General features: G+C 46.8%; 1 protein-coding gene across 1 annotated transcript; it reads right to left on the bottom strand.

Annotated features, from left to right (window-relative positions):
- Positions 1-1,011: 1,011 nt before the first annotated feature.
- Positions 1,012-13,566, bottom strand: CCDC167 (coiled-coil domain containing 167). Its single transcript, XM_082048782.1, has 4 exons — positions 13,519-13,566; positions 5,571-5,665; positions 3,267-3,319; positions 1,012-1,118 (listed from the first exon to the last, which is right to left on the bottom strand). Exons 1-4 carry the CDS (start codon positions 13,555-13,557, stop codon positions 1,015-1,017), a joined length of 291 nt encoding a protein of 96 aa, XP_081904908.1. The 5' UTR covers positions 13,558-13,566; the 3' UTR covers positions 1,012-1,014.
- Positions 13,567-25,018: the final 11,452 nt, after the last annotated feature.

Raw genomic sequence — 25,018 nt, 5'->3', positions numbered from 1 at the left:
CAACATGGGACGGTCTCCAGCACCCCTCTGTAGCATCCTAGGCTGCTTTTCCACTCAAAAGAAGCAAACACTCAAGTAGACTCTGGGCCACAACAGAGTAATAACCCACTTCTGAACCTTTGCTGACCAGGGATGTTAAGTGCCTAACCCAGGCTAGGCTTACTGTGGTGCAGTGTGTCCCAGCAGAGAGATGGTAGGTGAGAATAACGTAGTAGCTGAGAGCTTTGTTACAAAACAGGAAAAAAAGCAAAACAGGAACTTTGAAGGTCAAATTATTTTATTTAAAGCCCTGCAGAGACAATTCCATCCCTGGGAGTTGACAGTCAATTCTCTTCTGCAAGTGTCAATTCTCAGAGGCACAAAAAAGGCTATCAAGCTCCGCTGCACTGGAGAGGTAGGTACATCTTCTCAGAGCACAAGCACCCAGATCTCAAATTGGTTGCTACTTGCAGAAACAGAGATACCAACCTCCTATCAGTTTTTGTGGAGGTAGGATTCCTTTGGTCCTCTAAGTTAGTGTGGAGGAGGAAACATCTCAGTTTAGCTCAGCTTTGACAGGTGCAGTCTTTAGGTCACGATATCCAAATTATCCTTTGAGTCAAAGAGCTTGGTGTCCATTCAGCTTCTGGCTGAGTCACAGGAACCAAGAAAGTGGCATGTATTCAACTGGGCTGGGCAGAGAGCACTTGCCCACAACCACAGCGGTCCTGTTCAAAAGGAAGAATGTATTGCTTTCCTGCATCAGGCTGGGTAGTCCAGACTGTATACTGGGTAAGGCAGCACCTTGAGCTCTGCTTGACCCTATTCCCAGTTGTAAGTGTGCTGTAATTTCTGGTTTGTCTCCTGACCCCCTCAGTTCTCAAGAGAAAAAACTTTCCTACAATGAGGCTTGAGGATAAATCAGAAGAGCAATTTGAAATGCTGATCCTCACCCTTGAGGGAAGCACAGCAGTGAGGAGGAAGAGTTCTTTGCAGGACAGTCATTTGGTCAGCAGGGAGAATTCTTGAGTGCAATCACATTGTCCAGCAGATGTAAATAAGAGCAATCAGCAACCCCATGGCCACAGCAAGGGCAGCATTCCTGCGATTTTCCTTACGAAGTGCACTCAGTTCTTTCTCTGGGAAACAAACAAAAGCTTTGCCTGTGAGTGTTCTTTGTACTGCAGCTACATCCCCTTTCAAAACTGTCTTAAAAGCACAGTGCTACCTTGGCCACTGGCAACTCTTTTGGGATCAGTATGCAAAGCTACTCATTATCAGATGTACTGAATAGGAAGTGAACTTGGTAACTCTCATCCTGTCAATCTCAGTAGCTGTGCTTGGGAATACTTCAGTGCCAGACCAGTTCCTGTTTGCAAATGACCTTGTTGCAGGATCCCGCTATGGGCAGAATAGGTCATTGGAATAATTGCTTGTTCCCTAAAAAATGAAGGAGACAGGGTGGAAAGTAATACTTTTTACTGTCTTCCAGATGTAACAGTCTGGTACCTTTGCCTTGTGCTTAAATTTACTTAAATACAACTGTGGCCACCTTTGAATGCTGCAGAATCTGACTTTCCTCTTTCCACAGAAGGATGAGTATGCAATAGGTCTGAGCCTGGATACCCGTTCTGTTGGGCATCTCCAGCTTTTTAGAGACAGGTTACTCTCCCTGGCCCTGGATTCCAAAAGAAGAAACACAGATGCAGAGAGAAGGAGGAAGTGGCTACCAAAAGTATGGAGTCCTACAGATCTCCAAGTCTGCTCTGTTCCCTTTACCAAAGGTGAGAACACCATTCTCACTAGTGCTGTTCCACAAGACTTTGGTATAGGCAAGAAGTGAGGCCTACAGCATTACACATTGCATGGCCAAGCAGCAGTAATTATTTTGCAGGGCAAGGCTGGGTGCAGACTGTCTCCAGAGCCAGACTGCTCTTGTTGCTAAACTCAGCTGCAGTGACTGCACCAGTTACTGCCTCTGCAGTTTGCACCAGCAGCCTCCAGGGGAATGCCTTACTACTGCAGGTTCCCAAACTGGGGCTGCTATCAAAAGAGGCTTTTAGCTGTTCTTTCTGCCTCCATTCTTCACATGCTACAAGCATTCTCATGCAACCACAGAGCAAACTGCTTCAATCTGCAAGGCTGTCGAAGTGGTAGAGGCAGGAGGTCACGTAACCCCAAGCGCAGCAGTGGCAGCTTAAACTGCAGGAGCAATGCCATTGTCAGCAACTGCAGTTCACGGTCTCGAGTGTGTCAGCTAGAATAAGCAGAGATTTAATCAGAGGCCCTGTAAAAAGGCTGCATGCACTGTCTGGTCTGTTCCAGGAGGAGCAGCCATCACCATAAGGTGAGGCTGTTGCTGCTGTCTGAGCAGCCTTTCAGCCTGCTCTGTTGATGCTCGCAGTGATGGCTGACTGCTGGTATAACAGGGTGGCAGCGATAAGCACCGTCTTCTGCCATCTCTAGTGGCAGGCCCTTAGGAAACAGCTTGGAATCTGTTTAAAAAAAACCTGTTAGTCTTCTAGAAGAAGTCCTTTAACATGAGTTAAAATAAATTTGCTGGCCATGCCTCAACTCTCCAGGCCTAGAACACTTCTGCTTCTTTCCCTTGTGTGAGCTCTGGTGCTTGCGCTGCTGCAGAGTGCTGTCAAGCAGTTATCAACACCAGGAGTCTTGAAGACATGCAAAGCAGCATCCTCAGGGGAATGGAAGTGCTGTAGCTCAGTAGTACTCTCATTTTAACTCTCTACAGCAGGGCTTGCAGCAAGGAAAGACCCTGGCTCTCTGGAATTGCAGGTAGCACAGCAGTGTGGATCCCTATGATTGTGTGCTGAATATCCCCAAAAACTGATGCAGTGAGAACCTTCCCCCAAGGAATGTATACTTTTCTACACTCCAGATAGCACTTGCAAGCTTGTTTAGCAAGCCTCTATTAAAAAAGAAAAAAAAAAAAAAAAAAGGGAGGGGAGGATGGTAAAAGCCACTCAAGTTAATCTGTTGGCTAAGACTTTTATCTAAAGATTGGTAATTTGAGGTATGTGAAATGGATATCTTTCCCTCTTCATTAGCTGATGCTTATTTTTTTTTCCCCTATCATAGCACAGGTAAAGCAGGAGGATCCAGACTCCTATTATAATATGCTGACCATATTTCCCACAGTCTGTCTCCCTTTGGTTGAGCCTAAATTCAAAGGCAGAAGTCAGAGGTGGCAGGAGCCTGAAGATGAAGCTAAGCTGCAGCACTGATCCCATCCAGCCCACAGGGACCATTTTTAATGAAGCTCTTACCATAGTTGTCAGCTTTGGTCATTAGTAAGTTTCTCTCTCTCTCCAGTGACTTTCTGTAATGAGAAGAGGAGTTCGTTACCTGCGAGGCACAACACAGCCTATTTCTTTTCTTATATGATGGAAGAGAGACTGTCCCACTACAGGGTATATCTTCACCATGGAGAGGTGACAGTTTAGAAACCCCCAGCTATGCAAGAGAAGAGATGCAACAGTTTTAGATGACTTTTGCATTCTCCCAAACTGCTTAATTTCTCTACTTTCAGGACAGTGTCAGTGTAGGTGAACAGGCTAGGAAGGGGTCTGTGTGTCAGAGAGCCCCCGACTCTGTTCCCCCAGGTGGGGTGGGAAGTTCTGGCACAGCTGTCGGATTGGGCAGGGTCCTTACACACTCTCTGTAGGATCCTGCACCTCCAGGACATCTGGCTCAGGGCTAGAACACTAATTCTTCTTGCTGACTGGAGCTGGGATCCATTTGTCTTAAACTACACAAGATGATTAATTAATATACAGTTTAAAATATAAAAGCAAAACAGATTGCCTGAAAGCAGCAGCATTTCCATTACAGCAGTGAGGACATGGTCACTCTTTTCAGACTGTGTGCATATAAATAAACATGCACTAACAAATCATCTCCTGGTTCAGAGCAGACAGTAAGTGTAACAGAGTTTGCTGTTCCCCTTGGGGCAGAGCAAGAACCTGTAGGAGGAAAGAGATCCAAATCTATGTGTACAGCTAGTTGAGTAAGGGATGGCAAGAAAGGAGGCTACAACAGGGCAGCAGGAGAGAAAAGGACTCTTAAAGGCAACTGGGGAAACAGAGTGCAGCCAGGAGGCAGCGAAAAGTCAGATTTACCAACATAACTGAGCTGCTACTTAGAAACTTGTCTTGTGAAGAGAGTCAAGGGAAGAGGCTTTGAGAATGAGACATGATGAAACCATGACAACTGAACTCAGAATGGGAAAGGAGAGCTCGCCTTTGTGTACTGCACACTGAATCAATAATTTTGATCATGTTACCTTCCTCTGGGTTTTTTCGAGTGGTCTGGATTAGGGCAACAGAATTTCTGTTTCCATCTCCATACAAGTTAGTAAAACTCAGAAAAGGCCCCAGAAATTCCTAAATCCTAATTCTTTGCTCTAGGCCCTGTATTTCAGAGAGAAATCATACAGATTAATTCCATCCTGTCAAGTTACCACAGCTGTAGGTTTGGTTGTTAGCCACCTCAGTACCAGATAAAGAATACAGAGTAAATATAAGAATTTAGGCCTAGATGAAAGACAGGTGAGATGAGGAGCTAAAGAGATGAGGCACAGGACCCTGTCCAGATATGGATCAGGATATTAAACCCCAGTAAAGAAGGAGGAAAGAAAGAGAGAGTCTAGCTCAGGGAATGGCAGACAGAGCAAAATAACAGTGTGAAAAGGAAGAACAAAGAAGATAACTTGAGGCTGGTAAATATTGGGGTGTGAAGATGCCACCACTGCCAGAATCACTTCTAACTGTAGGACAGTACTGGAGAGCAGACAGCAGGACCGTACCACTCTCTGGGCCTACAACTGAGCTTCCAAGGCTTTTTACTAGGAGCAGTGAGATGCTGGTGATGGGACGAGTGCCCTCAAGCAGACACATTTGAGAATCAACTGAGAGATCTAGGATCTCTTGCTTCACACTCTAGAGAAATAGCAGGTTCTGCCTGTGTCTGCTACAAAATCCAGGTCAAAGTCCTTGCTTGGGTCTCAGCTCTAGAAGCCTACAGTTGCCTTTTCTGTGCTAGTGACAGATTTCAGGGGAAGTGTCCCTCTTCCCAAGGAAAGCCCGTGTATCACTGCATCCCTCCATCCAGACACGTTTGTGATGCAGGCAAAGATAGAGTCATTGCCCTCAGCCCCTTTTCCAGATGCATCCCAGCCTGGCTTGGCCCTCAGCAGTGCTGTGGCACATCCCCTCTGACTGAACTCAGGCAGCTTCAGCAAGGCAAGAGTAGCAGTGTGCAGTGAAACTTGGCCAGACTCACAGAACTGTTTCCTAGCAGGCCAGGAGCCAGCACTGCAAATGAACTGGAAAGTTTTGAGCACTGCTTGGGTGGTTGCAGTGCAGGTTAGAGTGATGTTGTTCATAAGACAAAGCTCTCCCCATCTATTACTGAACTTCTCACCCTGGCAGGTAAGCTCCAAGTCAAGGGAAAAGTCTTGTCATGGAGAGCCACATTCCCATCCCTTCAAGAGCCCTTTCTCAGTACTACAGCAGGATGACAGCCAGCTGAAGTGCACAGCCACAGCTGTGAAAGGAGGTGGGCATCAATACCTTCCTTCAGGGCTGAGCTTCTCCCTGCGCAGTTTCACATCCACCTCCTCCATGCTCTGTCTGCAGTGCGCCAGCTTCTCCTCCAGGCCATCAATCTGAAAAACACCACACCAGTCACCATCATGTCCTCTCCCAGCTAATGTGGATGGGAAGGGTGACAGCTCAGCCACCCTACCTCCTTCCTCCCCAAATCAAGGGAGGAACAGCCCCAGCTCTGTGTAGAGATCACAGTGTAGACAGCCCATCGCCTCCCAGATGAGCCTGTATTACGTCCCAGGAAACAGTGACATTGTAATCCCAGACACAGCCAAGCCAGCTCTAACACTCCCACTTGTGTGGCTGCCCTTTTTGCTAAGATCTGAGCCTGTTCCAGCCTGTTCTAGTTTCTTTGCATGTGGCTCCACAAGCAAAGGTGTGATCTAGGATAAAATGAGAGAGACTGGCCTGAGGAACAAGGTCTTCATTTAGTGCTGTAAATGGATGCAGAAGTTCACGGGATGGGACTACAAAGCACTTACAGCTGTCTAGTTGGGAGAAGAGGGGACAAAGGGGAAACACTGCTACCTACCGTCTCTTCTGTCCAACTAAATCTAAAACAGCAACAGCAGTCTGCACAGTATGCTCAAGAGAGCATTCACCACCACATCTGCACCTCTGACTTGCACCAAGCTTTGGCAGCAACATGTTCCCTTGCACAAAAAACGCTGGTCATCTCCTTGTGTCTCCTCCTCAGGATTCCTAACAGCCACCCTACCCCTGTGTCTTCCTGTGGAGGGGAATAACTGTGGATAAGTACAAGAAGGCTGATTTACTTGTGTCCAAATGGGTTGCCCAGGAGTGAATCCTACCACTGGCAACAGTTCTCCTGGGAATCATTCTCTTTTCTGCCTGGCAACCACAGCATAGACATGATTAGGAAAACTTTGTCTTTCAGGCTTGCTTCCAGCAGGGAAACAGTGGGACTAATCAGATAATGTGAACACAACATCCTAGCCTGAAAGAAAATGGCCTCAGAGCCCTGAGGTGGCAATGACCTCTCATTTTAGCTATTTAGCGCAACACTCCTGCTGCATCTGGATCTCCAAGAAAGGCCAAGGCTGGCTAAGGTGGCTGGCAGCATGGCCTCTCTGGTGGGAGCCTTCTCAAACCAGAAGCTAAGAGGCAGCACAGTCCCAGGTAAAGTACTGAGGTGGAATGAGATACCAGGTGCCTGGACATCAGCCCCAGAGGTGGCCCAGAGCACAAACACTTTCATAGGCAGTGATATGGGAAACAAATCAAAGGTAGTGATCCCTAATTATTGCTGCTTTGAGGATCAGCTTTATCCTGAGCTCATTAGTAATCTCACACCTTCTGCTCAGGAAAGGCAGGCAAGCATTATAAATAAGCAGGATGGGAGAAGAGGCTGACAAAGGGGAGAACAAAGCAGATTGAGAAAAGCAGTTTAGCCAGTTAGCTGGATAGTCTGTGCAAGGAGCACAGTAGAGTTGGGGAGGGGACCACATGTAACAAGGCTCAAATCAATCTTTGCATCTTACTAGATAGCAGTGTCAAAGTCCCTCTTTATTAGGCAACTCTGCTAGGGCTGTTGAGATGCCAAGCTCCTCAGAGGCACCTGCACAGCTTCCCCTGAGCCCACGGGGAGCACCAAAGCACATCACCTGATCCCAGAGCACAGGGAGTGGTGCTTCTGTGTTTGGCAATGCTTGGGTTTGCCTGGATGGGGACGCAGATTTTTTTGAAGCATGTTAGCTGAAAATCCATTTGGGCAGGGCAAAGATTATTGTCCTCCTCCATATCCAGCTCTGCCAGTTAAGAATGTTAACTCCAGCTGCTCATCATTATCCGTCATCTGCTACAGCTCAGTCAGTGAGATGTCAGTCTGCTTCAGAGCCAACCAAGGACTTCATCAAGTCAGCTCTGACCATGCTTATCAGCAAATTAATGTAATGGCAGAGTGCAGCAGAGTGGAGGTGGGTTGTCCATCCAGTCCAACTTAAGAATGACCATCTCCCTCACCAGTTCCTACCATTTGCAAATGACTGTGTCTCTGCTCCCTTATTTGCTGGAAACCCTCACATATACACACAACATGAGGTATTTCAGCATGTGTTACCTGTCCCCTCCTTAGCCAATTAAACTATTACAATGCACCATGCCTTCTCCAGAAACCCATTTAAAAATCATGTTAAATAATACAATTTAATGAGAGCTTTGGTTAGCCAGCTGCCAACCCCACAACTAAATAATCCATGTCACTATAGTTCCTATCCTCTCCTCCAGTACTGCTCCTCCTGCTCAGTTTGCAGTTGCTCTCACTAGTACATTCTCTGCCCAGACTTCCATCATTTCATGAGACATAACAAGGGGATATTCTGCCCAACTCTGCCAATGCTTTTACTTTCTGCTGACTAAAAATCTCCAGATTCCACATAATACTTTAAAAGTTTCAACTGTTTTTACTGCTCTTAAGACCAAAGTTGGGTCTCCTGCTGGAGAGCGATAATTTGCTAATAAACCACATGCCCTAGAACTGCACCATCAGCTTTGCTGAGCTGGGGGCACAAGGGACAGAAAATAATTTTTAAGAAGCAAGGAAGGAGAAACAGATTGCTGAAGGAGCAAAATATTTTTCCTCCAGAACCTCACTATTTCTTTTCTTCAGGCTAGTCCGGGGCATTAGGGGTTGTAAGGATGACAAGAGTGATGATTCCTAGATGTTATCCATTCCCTGTGCCTCTGTATCGCTACTTATAAATTAAGACAATACTATCTGCCTCTTGGAGGTGGCTCATTTACACAAGGAGCCTCAGACACAGACCTAAACTATGGGCAGAGCACTATCTTGATATGTCAGTGCCACTGCCTCACTTGGGATTTGGAATCTGTTCCTGCAAGCTAGGACTCCCTCAGCAGCTCAGCCACTCAAGTAACCCTTCACTGTTGGGCAAAGGAAAGAGAGAAGTAGAAAGTAAGCACACAGAGAAAACAGAGCAATGTCTGAGAATTACTGATTATTCTTTGGGCTGCTGGGGAAAGTCCCAGAGGGGCCATAGCCTGTAAGGCTGTAGCACAAGAGAACCTGTAGAGCAAGGGTGTCAAACTCATTTTCACTGGGGGTCACATCAGCCTCACGGTTGCCTTCAAAGGGCCGAATGTAATTTTAGGACTGTATAAACGTAGGAGTAGTTACATTTATAAATTCTAGGAGAGCAATCCTAGAAGCAGGTGCACACCTGGGCTTGTTGTGGATGGAAAGCTTTCCCTCCTACTAACTAATACATGAGTTGGCTAGTTGGGGCATGTAAGTAGGCCTACTGGAGGCCTGCATGAAATTGAAGAGCTAAGCTCACCTAGCTGAACCATGACTGCACTTCACACTGGCTTATCTTTTTAGTGGCAATCTCAGCACAGTGGCTTATAAATTGCAAAGACAAACCCTTGCTCCTCTCAGCTCTGTTCTCCATAAGAGGATCCTCGGGGACAGAGCTGAAATGCAGCATGCAGAAAGCTCACACAACAACCCCTCAGGTTCACATGGCCTGTTGCAGGGACACAGGACTTCACTTGCAGCAACATCTTTAAGTGGCGCCAGATAAAAGGGGCAAGTGAAACAGGTGCTTCACATCTAGGCAGCAGCTGGGGGCACACAGAGCTGCCCTTCTGCTCCCCAAGAGCCATCCCAGAAAGTCAAGTCCCAGCGGCTTTGGATGCACACAGGGATCTAAAACCAGATGCTTCCCTCCCTCCAAAAGGTATGACAAGGCACTGAGCCATTTTTGTTCAATTCTGGCAATGCTTGCAACCTGGAGACCTTTTTGAATCAGAGAGACCTGGAGTGGATTTTAATCCAAACTGACTTACAGGTTTATTACAAATCTCATTTGTTGGGACCATCTTGGGCAGGGAGCCCAAAATGGCTCACAAAAAGGGAGAGATAAAGAAAGAAGGAAGCAGCTTTGCTTACAGAGTTGAGCTGTATCCCTTTTAATACATTTTGTAATGAATTAATAAAAGCTTTTTTTCCAGCAGAAAGGCTAAAAGCCCTTTTCAAGAACTAGCATCCACCCTTCACTTTTATGAATTCCCTAATTAAGATACTGGCAAAGAGCCATATCACACATACGTCGACATCCAACAGCGTTAGGTAATGAGGTTTTCATCTTCTGACCCTCGCAAAACAGATCAAAGCCAACTGAAGAGGTGGAGGCACAGAAAAAAAACCCTTCCTTGAGCAGTCTTCTCATGCCTTGTCACCTGCCAGCACACTTGAGCCGTTCTTTTCACACAAGAATTAGTGGTTCCTACATCCACTAAATTGGGCTGCGCTACTAAAATCAGTCCAGCAGAGATGAGTTTTGTTTTAATTCAAATGCTAACGTACAGTTCATGGATACACTTGCATTTTTACTCTGCTCTTGGAATAATTTTGCATGCTGGCAAATAATTTTGCAGATGTTGCACCCAACAGCACGCTTGGGAATATTTACCAGGCAAGCTACTACACAACAGAGGATGATCCACCAGCAAAGTCTAAGATAAATCCTGCGGATCAGTGTTGCTAAAGGAAGAAAGGCTTGATCCTGCATCTCCTCCTTCAACCTCACAGCAGCTTTCCAGTCAGTCCTCTCACCCTCCCTCACAATACTTTCTCCAAACACACCCTTGACATTTTGCAGCTCAGGCACTGCCTGAGCACAGTGTGTTCTCTTTGCATTTAATAGCCCCCTTTTTTTCAGTTGTTGTCTGAGCCACAAGTATACTTTTAAGGACTACAGCATCCTGTGGCAAGGAGATTTACAGCACAGCCACAGGTTATGGGAAAAACCAACCCTTCCTGTTTGTTCTGAGCTTGTCAGCTGCTACTTTCACTTGATTGCCCTTATTTTGTATTTACAGTGAATGTTCATTCTTCATTTAAAATTACAAATATCATACAGACCTATACTGGGTCCCCTTGCAATCAAGTTTTCAAGCTTAAAAGGACCTGGTATGCTTAATTGTTTCTAGCATAGAAGTTTTCTACCCCTTTGATCATTCTTGTCACTTTCTTAAGCTTATTCCACTTTCATTGTTTTACTACAAAATGGACCAGTCCTCCCAGTCTTTCATTTTCCTGATGGGTTTCCTTGAGAAAGTTCTGTGCAGCTCAGCATTGTCTATAGCACTACCTGTTGAAAGACTACAGAGCTATATGAAAGGAGAAGCAGCATGAGTTTAAACAACCACAATGTTACAGAGACACATTTATGTCAGTTTAAACCAGGTCATATCAATTACACCTGCAATCTGTAAGTGCAAGCTAATCTGATAAATGTCCACACACAAAATTGCATTCATTTAGCATCATGACTTCAGTTAAACAAGCATGACTCTGCCTAGATTAGGCCTTTCAAAGCTAGCCATGCATCATGTCATATTAAAACTAATTTGGAAAGCTTTCTTTACAATCATAACAGCTCAGAAGGTAATACTGAACTAAATGAAAGTTTAAATTATGAAATCAATATCTTAGTTGTCATGCATACTGACATCGGAAACACAGCTCTCTCTTCCTCTGGCTTAAAGGGGTTTTGTTTTCTTCCTCCCTAACTTCTGTTCAGTGCCTTTCTCATCACTGCAAGGGGGAAGGATTTTATCTTTTAGTATCATCTTTGCACTGAGAGGTTAAGTTTTCACCTACAACACACCAAAGAATAGTTCTACAATCCTTTCAAAAGTAGTATGTTCTATCATGACAACTTCTTTTTATATATATGTATATGTATATGTATCTGAAGATACCGCAAGTCCCTAGACACTTCACAAAAATTTTCTGTGGTAGCTAAAATCAGTCCCTTTTCATTCTGTGACCAGCAGGTCCATGACAGGGTCACCCTTTTTCCCATCTCTGTTCTTGTAAAGTAGGCCCTACCACCTCAGCTCTCCTTGTCTGTCACATTTCAAACAAAGACCACCAAAAATTGATTCTTTCATCTCTCCCCACTATCCTCACTGAGGAAAAGCTTGGACAATCAACAGAATCACAGAATGTTAGGGATTAGAAGGGACCTTGAAAGATCATCTAGTCCAATCCCCCCACCAGAGCAGTAACACCTAGATGAGGTTACACAGGAATGTTTCTAGCCAGGTTTTGAATGTCTCCAGAGAAGGAGACTCCACAACCCCCCTGTGCAGCCTGTTGCAGTGTCTATCACTCTCACTGAGAAGAAGTTTCTTCTCATGTTTAAATGGAACCCACTGTGTTCCAGTTTGAACCCATTGTCCCTTGTCCTACCATTGGTTGTCACTGAGACGAGCCTGGCTCTATCCTCATGACATTCACCCTTTACATATTTGTGAACATTACTGAGGTCACCCCTCAGTCTCCTCTTCTCCAAGCTAAAGAGCCCCAGCTCCCTCAGCCTTTCCTCATATGGGAGATGCTCCACTCCCTTAATCATCTTTGTTGCCCTGTGCTGGACTCTCTCCAGCAGTTCCCTGTCCTTCCTGAACTGAGGGGCCCAGAACTGGACACAATATTCCAGATGCGGTCTCACCAGGGCACTGACTCTGGACAATCTTTGGTGGTTATATTTGGGTAAGAGTGCCCAGAAATGTCTGTTTCTCTAATGAAAGCCTAACTAGATGAAATAGACTGGAAAACTACTATAAACTGAACTCCCACTCATAGAACACAGAAGGACACTCACATCTACAGTACCAGCTGACAAAACATATAAGACAAGCCCCAAGTCCCTTCCATGGCCTTTCTACCCTGGTTGTCTTGGTCATGTACCTGTGCTCATCTGAAAGACTTCAGGACACAGAGGTGACCAGCGAGGTTCACTGGATTGATTCTGCCCCATTTCAGCCATTTGTCAGGAAGGCGCAGGCTTTTGCTGTCCCCAAAGTATCCATAAGCCACAGACTTGAACTATGGGCATTCTCTCCACTGCCTCTTCCGAAACAGCCCAGACAGCATTGGTCAGTGCAGCAGCTGGAATGAAGTCTGCTTCAGAGAGACCTTAACTAACATGCCTTGATTTGTTAATACACATACAGAGCTAACCAGCAGCCCTCCTGCCACTCACAAGGTTACAAAATGCCTAAGCTTAACAATGAAAAGGTAGCTTTCAGAAGGAAGGCACACTCTTAAAAATAAGTATTTTCCCTTTCTCCTTGCTGTGAGTTACCAGCACCTCAGGTGCTGGTTTATCATTGCGTTCCCCACAAGCAGCAGCCTGCGCCCAGCACGCTGCTGCCTTTCACCCCCACGTGTGCAGGCCAGGCTGCGCACAGATTTGCTGGCCGGGGCGAGAGCTCGGCAGGCAGCGCCGTGGGCACACGCACTGACCGCTGCGCCCTGCCCGGCCTCAAAGGCTCAGCAGGAGCAAGGGCACCAAACGCCACCACACAGCCAAAAGCGTGGGATGAATCACAGAATCATTTTGGTTGGAAGGGGCCATTAAGGTTGAGTCCAAGCATAACCTAACTCTAGCACTAAGCCACATCCCTAAGAGACTTGTCTATGCACCTTTTAAACCTCTCCAGGGATGGTGACTCCACCACTTCCCCAGACAGCGTGTTCCACTGCTTCACAACCCTTTCTGTGAAAAAAAAAAAAAGTTTCCTAATATCCAACCTGAACCTTCACCAGCTCAGTATGGGACACTGAGCTTTGCGCTCCCGGGAGGGGCCAGCACAGGCGAGGGCTCAGCCCCCGCCACAACCCTCGCACCTCAAGATGGCGGCCGGGCCTGGCAGCAGTGCAGGCTGGTCACAGCAGCGCTCCCGAGCCCCCCGCTGCCCCGGCCCTACCCAACACCCACTTGTGAAACGCTTCAGCAGCGGCAACAACTGCCTCAGCTCACCCAATCAAGCCAAACCGAGCCGAGCCGAGCCGAGCCAAGCCAAACCGAGCCGAGCCAAGCCCAGCCATATCCCGCACCACCGCCGCCCCCCTCACCTCCCGGGCCACGCTCAGCCTCTCTCGCCTCCTGCCCATGGTCCCCGGCCCGCACGCAGCTGCGCATGCGTAGGCAGCCGCTCGGCGCCACTGCCACGTCCGCGCGGCCGCCGCCATCTTTGTGAGGGACTGCGCTGTGGGGCTGCTGCTGCCATCTTTGTGAGGTCGCTTCTGCCCGAGGCTCCTCCCGTGGTCCTGCCCGGAGCCGGCGACTGCGAGTCCTGTATTGTTGGTGACTCACCTAGGAAGAAGGCGATCTCCCAAAAAACCGAGACACCACCAGCACTGCTGTTTGGCTGCGAGTTACCACCACTGAGAATTGGGGCTTCTGGAGATTGTCCTTGGGGCTTCCTTCCCAAACATGAGCTTTATGCTAAAGCAGCTGCAGGAGAAGCCAGCTGTTTGATTGTAGAATCATAGAATCATTTCAGTTGGAAGAGACTCTCAGGATCATCGAGTCCAACCATAACCTAACCTAACTCTAGCACTAAGCCATGTCCCTAAGAACCTCGTCTAAATGCCTTTTAAACACCTCCAAGGATGGTGACTCCACCACTTCCCTGGGCAGCCTGTTCCAATGCCTGACAACCCTTTCCATGAAGAATTTTTTCCTAATATCCAATCCAAACCTCCCCTGGTGCAACTTGAGGCTATTTCCTCTTGTCCTATCACTTGTTTCTTTGGAGAAGAGACCATGTGCCAGGAGACAGCACTTTGTGCACATTAGCCAGTCCATCGCGAGATGCTAATCGCAATGTTATGTGTGCATGGCAGCTTTTGTCCTCACCCAAGAATGCTTTTTATGAAACACAGCTATCTTGTAGCAGGGAAAAAAAAAATGAAATGCATCTATCTTCAGGGTAGGACATGACTGCTACATGACAGAGAACAGTGGAGCTATTTGCTGACCAAAAAAAATGGAAGGTTGGGCAGCAGCAGCATGTACCAGACACACAGACTGGATTTTCATTTTGGCTAAATGCCCTCTGCTGACTGAAATTTTGCTAGGGTGGCAGGAGCACAGACACCTGTCATAGAAGGAATGATAATTCTAATACCTAATTTGTATATTATGGAGCCTACGCTGCTGAACCCAAACGAGACAGAACTCCCACATCCAAGGTGAGACAGTTTTCCCAGGAGAAGCAGCTCAGCCAGAAGGCAGTAAAGAAGCTGAGTAGGACCCAACCAGCATCCCTGGGAAAGCACAGCACCAGGGGGAGGGAGAAGGTGAAGAAGGGGGAGAATGCTATTTTTCCCCTTTTAAAAGACTCACTTAGTGACTGTAAATACAATCTTAAAATGCATAGAAGTTTGAAGAAAACCCATCTGTTATTGTTTGCAATGGAATGAAATAGCCATCAGTTCAGCAGAAAGCATTTTCTCCTTTACAAAGGTGAGTATTGATTCAGGGGAGGACTGTCAATTCTCACCATACGTGCTTCTCCACAGAGAAACATACAAATACCATTTTGCGGGCAGACAAGCGTGACCTTTGTTGTCACATCTTTTGGGAAGATGGAAAAGGGGAGCTGGTTCTTCCCTCACAAGAAAGCCACCACTCCCACCATTGCAAGCAGCAGTTTTCAATTCACATGTTACTCCTCCTGGCCTTGCTGAATCCATCAAGCTGATAACCTTATTATGCTTGTCACCTGGTCTTGGGTCTCCCAGTTCTGCTCTGAGTGGGCATCCTCTCTTCAGCCTTTCCTGTGTTACCTCTTAATTTCCTTTGTAATGTCATTTAGGTCATCTATGTGCTGATACAAGAAAGAAAAACTGTTCTTTTTCCTCAGCAAATTTATAATATTTTCCTTCTTGAGACCCGAAGAACAGATCTGGAAGTTTTTCATATGCAATGACATCAGCTTCTGTGTTTTGGAGTATCCACAGGCATGAGTATGAATTCAATCTGTTCCATATGAAGCAGCTGTTGGCTGCCCACAAGTGTATTTAAGCTGGAAATCAGAAGTTTCCAGCTGTGAGAGCAATCAGATTATGGACCACACGTCCTGTCAGAGGGGTGAGAGGAAAAGAATGAAATAGTTTTTAGTAATCTCTTGAATGGGATGGTCTAACACAAAGCCTTTAAGAGGAAGGCATAGGATATGATGACGTACGGGTGAACGCCAAATCACACACCCAGTAATGAGCCTGGATAAGGCCCTGGGGAGACCCTGTGTGGGATCTGTGATTAGGCTGTCCCTGCTGCGTTGGGGGCCACACCCCTGCAGCCAATATGAGTGATGAAGTGATATTAGAAACTAAAAATTACACAAGCATCACTCAGAAGAGAACATTCAGAATTGATTCCATCTATGTGCCCAGAGGCAGGGTCAGGCACCCTGACGACACCCAAGCATGTGTTTGCCTTGCCTGCCCTTAACACATGCCAGAGATGCTACCACCTCCTTGGTACCTGTTACGCTGCTCACTGTCTGATAGCTGGGAAGGTTTCCCTCCTCTTTATAACCTGATTGACCTTGTTGCATCTTCACCTATTCTCAGGAGACAAGGGGAACAATTGATCAGCATCTTTCTTATAACAACCTTATATATTTGAGGTTCATTATCATATTCCTCCCTCTGTTTTCTCTCTGCTAGACTCAGTCCTCTTCTTTCAACCCTATGCATTTGCATCTCTTATACTGTTCGTTACCTTCTTCCAATTCAAACCTAGACTAAGCCTCTCTAACTTGGGAGTATTGAGAAAGCAAGAAGTTATCTCCCTAGTCTTATAGGCAGTATGCCCTAGTAATACAGCCAAGAGTGACATTTCCCTGTTTATGCAATACTTTCACAATGGCTGTTCATATTAGATTCATGGTCTCTCTAACTCTTCGATCCATTTCTTCAGTGCTGTGGTTTAGCCAGCTGTTCCCCATTTCTTTACTGTTGCATTTAATTTTTTTCCCCTTCTCATTGCAGTATTTTGTGCTGGTTTTATGGAAGTTTAGCTGGCTGATTGCGAGCTGTTTCTCCAATTTGTTAAGATAATTTTTTTTTCCTATCCTGCCTTCAGTCTTGCAAGCTCTTCCAGCCTTGGGGCCAGCTATGTATCTTATAAACATACTTTATTTCATCATCTAAGTGACTGAGGAAGGCAGTTGATAGATCTGGCTGGGCATCCCTGGGACTGATCTCTGTAAACCATCCTCATCTGACTACAAACTAGTGATAACTAGTTTCAGAGCACGTACCCTTGACAAACATCATACAGGATTGTTTAAAATACCCTTACTATGCATCAGGATAGCCTCCATTGCTGCACCTGCTCTCTCAACTATTCCAGTTACTGTGGCAAAGAAAGTTAACTGGTTTGACATGATTTGTTCTTGGCTTTCTCTCTGCTGGCTTTTTCTTATCAGCTGATTATCTTTAAGTGATAACAAATTGATTATTTAATAATTTGTTCCACATTCATTGAGGAGATGGAAAGGTAATGACTGAGGGCTGAGGAATCAACGTTTTCAAGAAGGTTTGGGGACACTTGCTGATTTTTATCGGGGCAGTGCTGACTTTGAGGGTAATTTAATAGAACAGACATTAAGTCTTCACTAGTAATTAAGTCTTTACTAGTAAATTAAACAACACCAGGAAACGTTCCCAGAATAGAAACTCAATCATCAGTATTTAGTGTCAGCACACCCCTGGCACGATTTGGCTTGGTCCCACTAGGACTGTCCCAGACAATTTCCAGGCATGATTTGGGAGTTATCACAGGCAGAGGACTGTTCCCAATAGGCTTTTGCATGAGGTCACTCTGTTTCAGAGGTGAAGAGAGTTTAATAATATGGATGTGAGCCATTTGGTGTTAGTTTGCAGGATGTGTCTAGAAGAATGTTCCTGGGCACTCCTGATTTACTGCCTTCCTGCCTCTTTTTGCCCTCTCCATCTGCAAGATTCACTGTGCTTTGTAAGCACAAATGAATCAGTCCTCTGACAACTCTGAGAGGGAGTGGAGGCCAGACATCTTACTTTATAGATGTGAAGAGTGAGGCAGTGTCTGACCCAGTCTCTGCAGCAAGTAAGTAGTTGGGCCAGCACTGACTCCAGGGGCCTGACCCCTTATCCTTGGCAACACCATGGGGAGCAGTCCTCTGTCCCCCGAACATGTCCTTCCCTGCTTGTCAGGCAATGCCTCATGATCCATGAGATGGGAGCGACCTTCCAGGGACCTTCTGAGAACAGGTTTTCCCCACATAGTGGGTGTACAGATCTAGCCCAGTGCCACGTCTCTTCTTCCCTCCCAGCCCTGCTGTACCAAAAGCAACTGGTCACTGGGGTCACAGAAGGAAGGAAATAACTGTCCCATGTCAAGAGAGAAGCCCATCTGCAGGGGAAAGCCGAGGTGAGAGCAGTCAGGGCAAGTCTTTCTCTGTCTGTATACTTGCACCTGTGGAGAGGTGGAAAGAAGCATCTTCCTGCTGAGGGCAGCTGAGGATGGGTGGTACCCAGGACAGGACAATTCCCAGCACAAAGGAATAAGCAGGAAATGCCACCAGGTGCAGAGACTGTGTGTTGATCTCCTGGAGGAATTAAAAACTGAGTGCAAGGGGCGCAGACAGCAAGCTGAGAGGTGCTGTGAGCTAGAACTGAAGTATGAGCTTTGTTTTTCACCCGTTTCCCTCTCACAGGACCAACACAAAAATTCTCTCCTTCCTTCTGAAGCCCTATAAGCAGGGATGAAATTGCATCTTCGTGATGATGACTGGAGAACACATATTCCAGTGCAGATATGTCTGGCCCTGGCAGGGACATTGGCAGAATTAAATGCCACCAGAGAACAGAAGAACAACAGAAAACACTGTCAGATTTTTACAGGCTAAAAGACGCTTGTGTAGGGTGGGGTGTTTTTTCTTCTGGGAAGATAAATATAGAGAAGCCAATGGACTACGTCATCAGTTTATGTGCATCATGTTCTCTGCTCCCACCTTGATGGGCTCCACACAGATTCTATGAACAGCTTGAGACGATACAATTAATTAAAATAAATTAATTTAATCAAACAACCTACCCAGAGACAAAACTGACATCGGTGAAATGCAGAGTTAGGCCAGGAAGGGATTCTGCAGCCAGGGCCGATGCCTGCCCTCTTCAATAGATTCTGTTTGGATGAAATCCTGTGTCCTACATGCCTCGATCAAACATGAGGGTCTCAGAGGAATTGTGTTCCTCACACAAGATCATGGCTGTCCATGCAGTGCAGTAAATGCAGTGGGAACAGATGGAGTCCTGCTTTTCACAGAGCCAGGCACAGCATGTGATCATAGATCTTGTTTTGTTGCTGAATGAAGCTGAATTCCAAATCATGCTGTGTTAGTCTGGAGGATGCGGGAGAAATGGAGCAATGGCTTTTAAATGTGATCTAAGAGGGATCCATGGGTACAGTGGGCGCATCCCACTCTGCAAACCTGGGAACAGGAGTACAAATTTGCTCAAATTAATTACTAATAATTTGAGATTGCCCCCACTTTAGTCTCTCCCTTTTCTCCCAGGATGTCAGCCCAAGTTTTCTTATGCCAGATGCCAGTTTGAAGGCATTTTTTTGGCCTGTCCCAGCCATTTATGTTTTTTGTTTTATGAAAGCATTGCTGTCCTCCCAAAAACATGCTGTGTCACCTCGAGGGTCTAAGAAGTTGTGTGAGCATAGTTCCTATCTACTGAGCAAGGATAAGAGCAGTTACAAGAAATATCTGATCAAGTGTGAAGTGCTCGGATATATCATGGGGATGGGCCCCTTATAAATATCTGAGAACACAGAGAGAGACCCAAGCAGCTTTATGAAGTGCTGTGTTATTGGGGCCACAACCCCATGGCTGAGTTTATTCTGCAGCCAGCAGAGGTGCATCCATCACAGAGACAGCTACCGTGGTGCAGAGGCAGCACCGAGTCCTGCTGGTTGCCCAGGAAGTCACAGGGAGCTGTGTACTTCTGCATCAGGGCATGACTGAGTGGAACAGTGTGCTCTGCTTTTAACATTTTGCAAGTATCAGGGGAAGGAAAGCATGGCCATCGCAGTTCCCCAGAGTAAGATACCTTCTGACCTGCGTATGGGGTCTTGGAGAGTCTCTTGAGGTGATAACCCTGGGCTTCCATTCCACTTAAAAATTGGGTGAGTGGCCTTATAGCCATGTTTATAAGTCCCTCAGCTACCTTAAGAAGAGCCAAAGCCCTTTCTTGGAGATTCATCCCCTTGAACAGGCTCCAGGAAGCCAGAAAGTACTTATTTGGCAAATGGGCTGCAGAGATTTTAGAGTGGTGATGTTGGCCTGGTGAGATGGAGCTCACACATGCGTCTGACCAAAGTCTCCATTCCTGCCTCAGTTGCCCCATTTTCACCCACTCTACCACCTTTGCTTGGCAGCTGTTAGGAGTTAATGGGCTGGTGCCTGATTCTCTTCTGTTTCCACCTTGACTTTCCCACTCAATTTATGTGCAACATTTCCCCATCTCCTTGTCCCAAGGGCATGAAGATCTCCAGTTTTGGTGGATGGTGCTGTGAGAGGCATGACGAAGCTGAACCACATTTGCTGTTTGTCGTAAGTGCCATGTTCTCTTTTTGGATCCCATGGGGGCCTTGTCCTACAAGGTTCCAGGTGCTCTTAGAGCAGTGAAGTGCTCAAGAATTTCCTAGCCTTGCTGGCAGAGGCAGGAGAAGGCAAATCTTTGCCTCTTCCTACACTGTCTCTTCTGCAGGCCTGTCATGTGATGGACATGTAATACAAGTGACAGCTCTGTTTGGAGTGCTGCAGTCGATCCAAACAGAGCTGTCACTTGTATTACATGTAAATGTATTCCCTGACTCAGATACCTCTCTGTGAAGTCAGCCTAAGTCCACCCCCATCTGCAGAGGTGGTGAGGGACTTGCCCTCTAATGTGTCCTGTGGTTTTCTGGATGGTGGGATGCTCTTTAAAAAGAAAGCACCTAGTATTTAAGCTAAGCACTCTCCTTCCCAGTCATCCTCCTGCTTCAAAGTGCCTCTTGCCTGGTGCTTGCTACTTGTGGTCAGGCCCCTGTGCTCCTAGGAAGACGTGGCCAACCCTTTGCTACTTGTTTCCCCTGAGCAATGAGAGAGAGGCTTGTGATGACAGGGAATGCTTGGGTCTCCCCAGGCAAGGGAAAGAAAGGAGTTTGCTCCTACACCGAGATGTCTGCAAATGGGAGATGACAGCCCTCTGTATCCCCGCATGCTCTTGTGTTGTTTAAGTAGAAAGAGAGCGATTATATCCTTCCAGGTCTCTGCTGCGCTCCAAGGGAACGTGTGGCTTGCTGCCTCTGATCAAGGGGCTACTAGGGAGTCTGAAAATAGCATTATTTCTCCTGCTATAATTTCTGCTTCTTCAAATGACTTCCTGGGTGATTGGTGGAGAAAAATCCTCCAGAAATGGGAACCTGGCAAGGAATCTGAATGCCCCTAGGGCTGAGAGGGCCAAAGAGCTGAAATCAGACAGACACACACACGTACATTGCTAGCCGCTAGCCTGCATGTGAAATGAATTGAGATTTCCTGAGCTGGGATCCAGCTGGCGCCCTAATGAAGACTTCCCTTCGTTCTTATGATCAGACAATAAAAAACAACCCAGATACACCCCAGCTTCCCCAGGCATTTCTGTTATATAAGTAGTCCGGGTCTTGATCACTGCTTCTTTGATTATCTCTCTGCGCCCACATAAATATACCGTGTGTGCGTATACACCAAATCTATCTATTTGCTGGGAGACAGCATGGTCTCCTGAATTTTTTATGGTTCTGCTTAGGTTGGAAACAATCCAAGGGTCAAACACTGTGCTGTATCTCCAGTCACCTTGCCAGTCAGCACAGAGCATGTATCTCTGATACTTTCTGAATCTCTGATCACCCACAGGGCACTAAATTACAGCTATTACACTGCAATTCACTGTACAATTTTATTCTTTGATACACTACCTGCCTTTGTCTGTCTGCATAGCAGCGAGAGTGGTATGCATTATTTACCAGGCTAAGTACGCTGCTACTGCTAGTGTTGGGAAAAAAAAAAAAAAAAAAAGGAGAACGGGAACAGGCTTGAAATATAAAAAGATGGCACAAATACAGCTTCCTGAGAAACAGATTTGTGGTTATATAAAACTTTCTGAGATTTTTGCAGTCCCTTTGCCTCCTGGCACAGGGGTGTGGCTGTGGCCTTCCAAAGCTCATCAGGAAGAACAGAGATAGTGGGGCAGATGGGGAGTCCAATCTGGCCAGTACCCTGGCTTCAGTGGGCCCCATGGCAAGCACTGTGCCTGATGGGGAATTAGAATTAAAGGCACATGGTGAAAAGAGCAGGATGTTGCTCCTCTACTCATGGGGTTCTCCAGAAAGCCTTACTTTGATTTCTGTTCCTTCTTTAAAGCCAGAAATCCTTCTGGGCTGCAAAGAGCTATTCCTGTGTTACTTCAGTTGATATATTCCAGCCTTGCTCCAACTTAACTGTGGTTTGTGTTCCCTCCAGTTTGTCCCTTGAACCCTGAGCCTACTGGAGCAGGGACGTGGGGAATAAAATCAGGTCCAGAAGATCTCCATTCAATGCAGAGAAGATAGAAAAAAAGGTTACTGTCCTCTACTTGGCACCCTGAGAAAAGCAGGCAATAACTGGGCTTTGCTGCCCTGCTTCAACTGCTGCATCCTTTGGGCTTCCCTCCAGGGCAAGGGTCTGTCTGCAAGGCAGCTTTTGGAGCGTGCCCAGGTAGAGCTGGCTGGGTGATGCTGTCCCTGGCTGACCTGCTGAGAGGCAGCTCCAGCCTTCTCTGCAGTGTAGGCAGCTGGTCGAATCCTGGCAGGAGGGCAGGAGTAAGTGGCAGAGCCAAGGCCAGACCAGAGAGAGAGAAGCAGGCTTGCTACTCCTGTCTGGTGAGAGGAGGTGGGTTGTACATGGTGATCAAGTTGTTGCTTTCCTTCCTGAACATCCTGCAGATGTTCCCTTCACTTCCCCGTCATCAAGGGCAGCAACAGCTGGACCGACTTTCCAGGGCTCTGGTTTAGGCACTGCCCACATCAGTGGTCAGACACCTTATCCATCAGGTTGTAAGTACACTTGGTGCTAATCCTTCAGAGAAAGCAGCTGTGCAAAGCTGCCTGTAGGCAAAGCTGAGCAGAGTCACACAGTCAGACCAGCTCCTGGTCTTTTATTTGTTGGGATAAACTGCAGCCAAAGTGGCTTTAAATCTAGACTGTGGTCAGAAAAATGTTTGCTCTCTGGCTCAATGTCATGAGGCAAATTTAGAGGGCAGAGAGAGCTGGGGCTCTCATTATTGCAGACTTGGTTGAAGTGGCATTGGTGTGTATTGCAGCAGTTGGTGCTCTGATTGTTTCCACTCTCCCCAGTGTTTGGGGGCCTTATTCTCTGCATCTGCTTTCCATCTTAGCTGGTCCCATTATTCCTCAGCAATACAAAGCAGATTGCAGATTGCTTTCTCCATTTGGCCCCCAAAGTAGTCCTTACAGAAGATGGATTTCTGATTGAAATCCTCCCTGTCAATTGCTGCTGGGATTCTTCTGACATAGCATGAAGACACTTCTGGTGAAATTGCTAGCAAGAGAGGGCTGTGTTTCCACCAGCCTCAGGCTCCCACTTCCTTCCTTTTCCTGACAATGCGACACTGTCCCAGTTTCAGAGATACTTCACACCCTCCTCAGCTTTTGTAAGGCCCTGCAGTGGAAGCCTAAGAACAGCCCATGGAGGAGTGCCCCAAATCTCCTCTCCTCTCCTCTCCTCTCCTCTCCTCTCCTCTCCTCTCCTCTCCTCTCCTCTCCTCTCCTCTCCTCTCCTCTCCTCTCCTCTCCTCTCCTCTCCTCTCCTCTCCTCTCCTCTCCTCTCCTCTCCTCTCCTCTCCTCTCCTCTCCTCTCCTCTCCTCTCCTCTCCTCTCCTCTCCTCTCCTCTCCTCTCCTCTCCTCTCCTCTCCTCTCCTCTCCTCTCCTCTCCTCTCCTCTCCCCTCCTCTCCCCTCCTCTCCTCCTCTCCCCTCCCCTCCCCTCCCTCTCTTCTTTTCTCTTCTCAACAAGCAAGACAGTGGGCTATGCCTCCCTAGATAGGCATCTTCCTGAGTATTTTCCCTTTTCTGCTGAGGTGAACCAGATCTGGGTGAACCCCAAAGTCTATGTTTCTGACACACAAAGCATCAACCCTCTTCCTGTCCCTTGTGGGAGGCTGGACTCGGGCCACTGGCTGTGGGCTGTGCTGGGTAATGTTGCCCTTCTTTGGGCCTGAGCAGACCTGACTGTGGGGGCAGGAATTGAACCCACACTTGGACAGCCCATTCCAGCTCTCCCCTTACAGCTGGCCTCTCAGCATTGCTTCAAGGTTGACAGTGTATTTTTCTAGCCCAGTCAAACTGTGACAAATATGGGATCTCCTAGGAGGTCGTGTGAACCTGTGCATACAGGTTAAACACAGTCTAAAGATTGGATGTGGTATCATATACAAGCTGTGCTGGGGGGATGCAGGAGCATCCTTTTTTGCTGTTTCTGGAGACTGCTTTGACAGAGGAATGTGGATACAGTCCAAGAGACTTTTCAGCTCAGCTGGGAGATGGTTCAGGCAAAGTCTGATGTGCTCCTGCCTTGTTTCAAGGGTGGCACCTCAACCATAAGGATGCTGGTGTGAAAAAGGAGTTCCCTTTGCTACAAGGTTTTCCTTCTGCAGACAGCAGAGGCTGTGGCTGTGTGAAGCAGGCTAATAGCCTTCTTATCTTTTCTTCTCAGATTGTCTGTCTGATTAATGTAAAGAAGTTAAACATCAGCACCATTTTATCTACTTGTATTTCAGACCTGAGAAAAGGTTTAAATGTCCAAAACCTCGTCTGTCTTTTCTAACTAGAACAGTTGGAAAAACGATTCTTCTGCCTCACACACTAGGGATAAAGCAGCTGCTGTGGCTTTCCTCATTCCTCTCCAAAGAAGAATATCACTGCTCTGTGCTCCTCTGGTGTCTCTGAACCTGTGGCAGATGCACATCTCCAAGATGAGGCCAAATACAGCTGGCTGTGCTGCTCTGGGCTGTGTCTCACAGCCATTGCCTTGGCTGTGACTGTGGCATTGGCAGGCAGTAGGGAAACCAGGGCACGGAAGGAAGCAGTAGGGGAAAGAGGCTGAAGTACAAGACACACATTTTCTTTTCTAATTTGGGATTTGAACTCTGTGTGGCACATGCAGGTGGGATTTGAATGCTTTTTGATGACTTTACCAAAGGACCCCACTGTTGCCAGATTTCACAACTTGGAGAGAGAGGGAAATAAGCCAGACTGCTTAGTTCCAACCTCCAAAGGCCAGTTCTTGAAATTACATCAAGTGTATTGCTTCAGAGGTACTGTCAGGGTTTGGAAGAGGCTGGCAAAGTGCCATGAAACAGAGGAAGACATCTATAGAGGAAACAAATAGATGGAGCCATTTTGTGTATCAGCTGCTTCTAAGACTGACAAACATGGCTTTGTCATATTTTGCTCTCAGGTGGAGAGCAACTCAGGTGTTTTCCATATATAT

The sequence above is a fragment of the Streptopelia decaocto genome (genome assembly GCF_964273445.1).
Source record: "Streptopelia decaocto genome assembly, chromosome: 3".
Taxonomy (NCBI): Eukaryota; Metazoa; Chordata; class Aves; order Columbiformes; family Columbidae; genus Streptopelia; species Streptopelia decaocto.
Note: the sequence above shows the minus strand (reverse complement) of the source record. Positions and strands in the feature narration are given on the sequence as shown.

What these genes read in the sequence shown, in the direction of transcription:
- CCDC167 (XM_082048782.1), bottom strand. Translation starts at nt 13,557, where the DNA reads ATGGGCAGGAGGCGAGAGAGGCTGAGCGTGGCCCGGGAG. An exon ending in GGCTGAGCGTGGCCCGGGAG is followed by an intron (nt 5,666 to 13,518) that starts GTGAGGGGGGCG and finishes GGTGTTTTTCAG; the next exon opens with ATTGATGGCCTGGAGGAGAA. An exon ending in GACCAAAGCTGACAACTATG is followed by an intron (nt 1,119 to 3,266) that starts GTAAGAGCTTCA and finishes TTTGTTTCCCAG; the next exon opens with AGAAAGAACTGAGTGCACTT.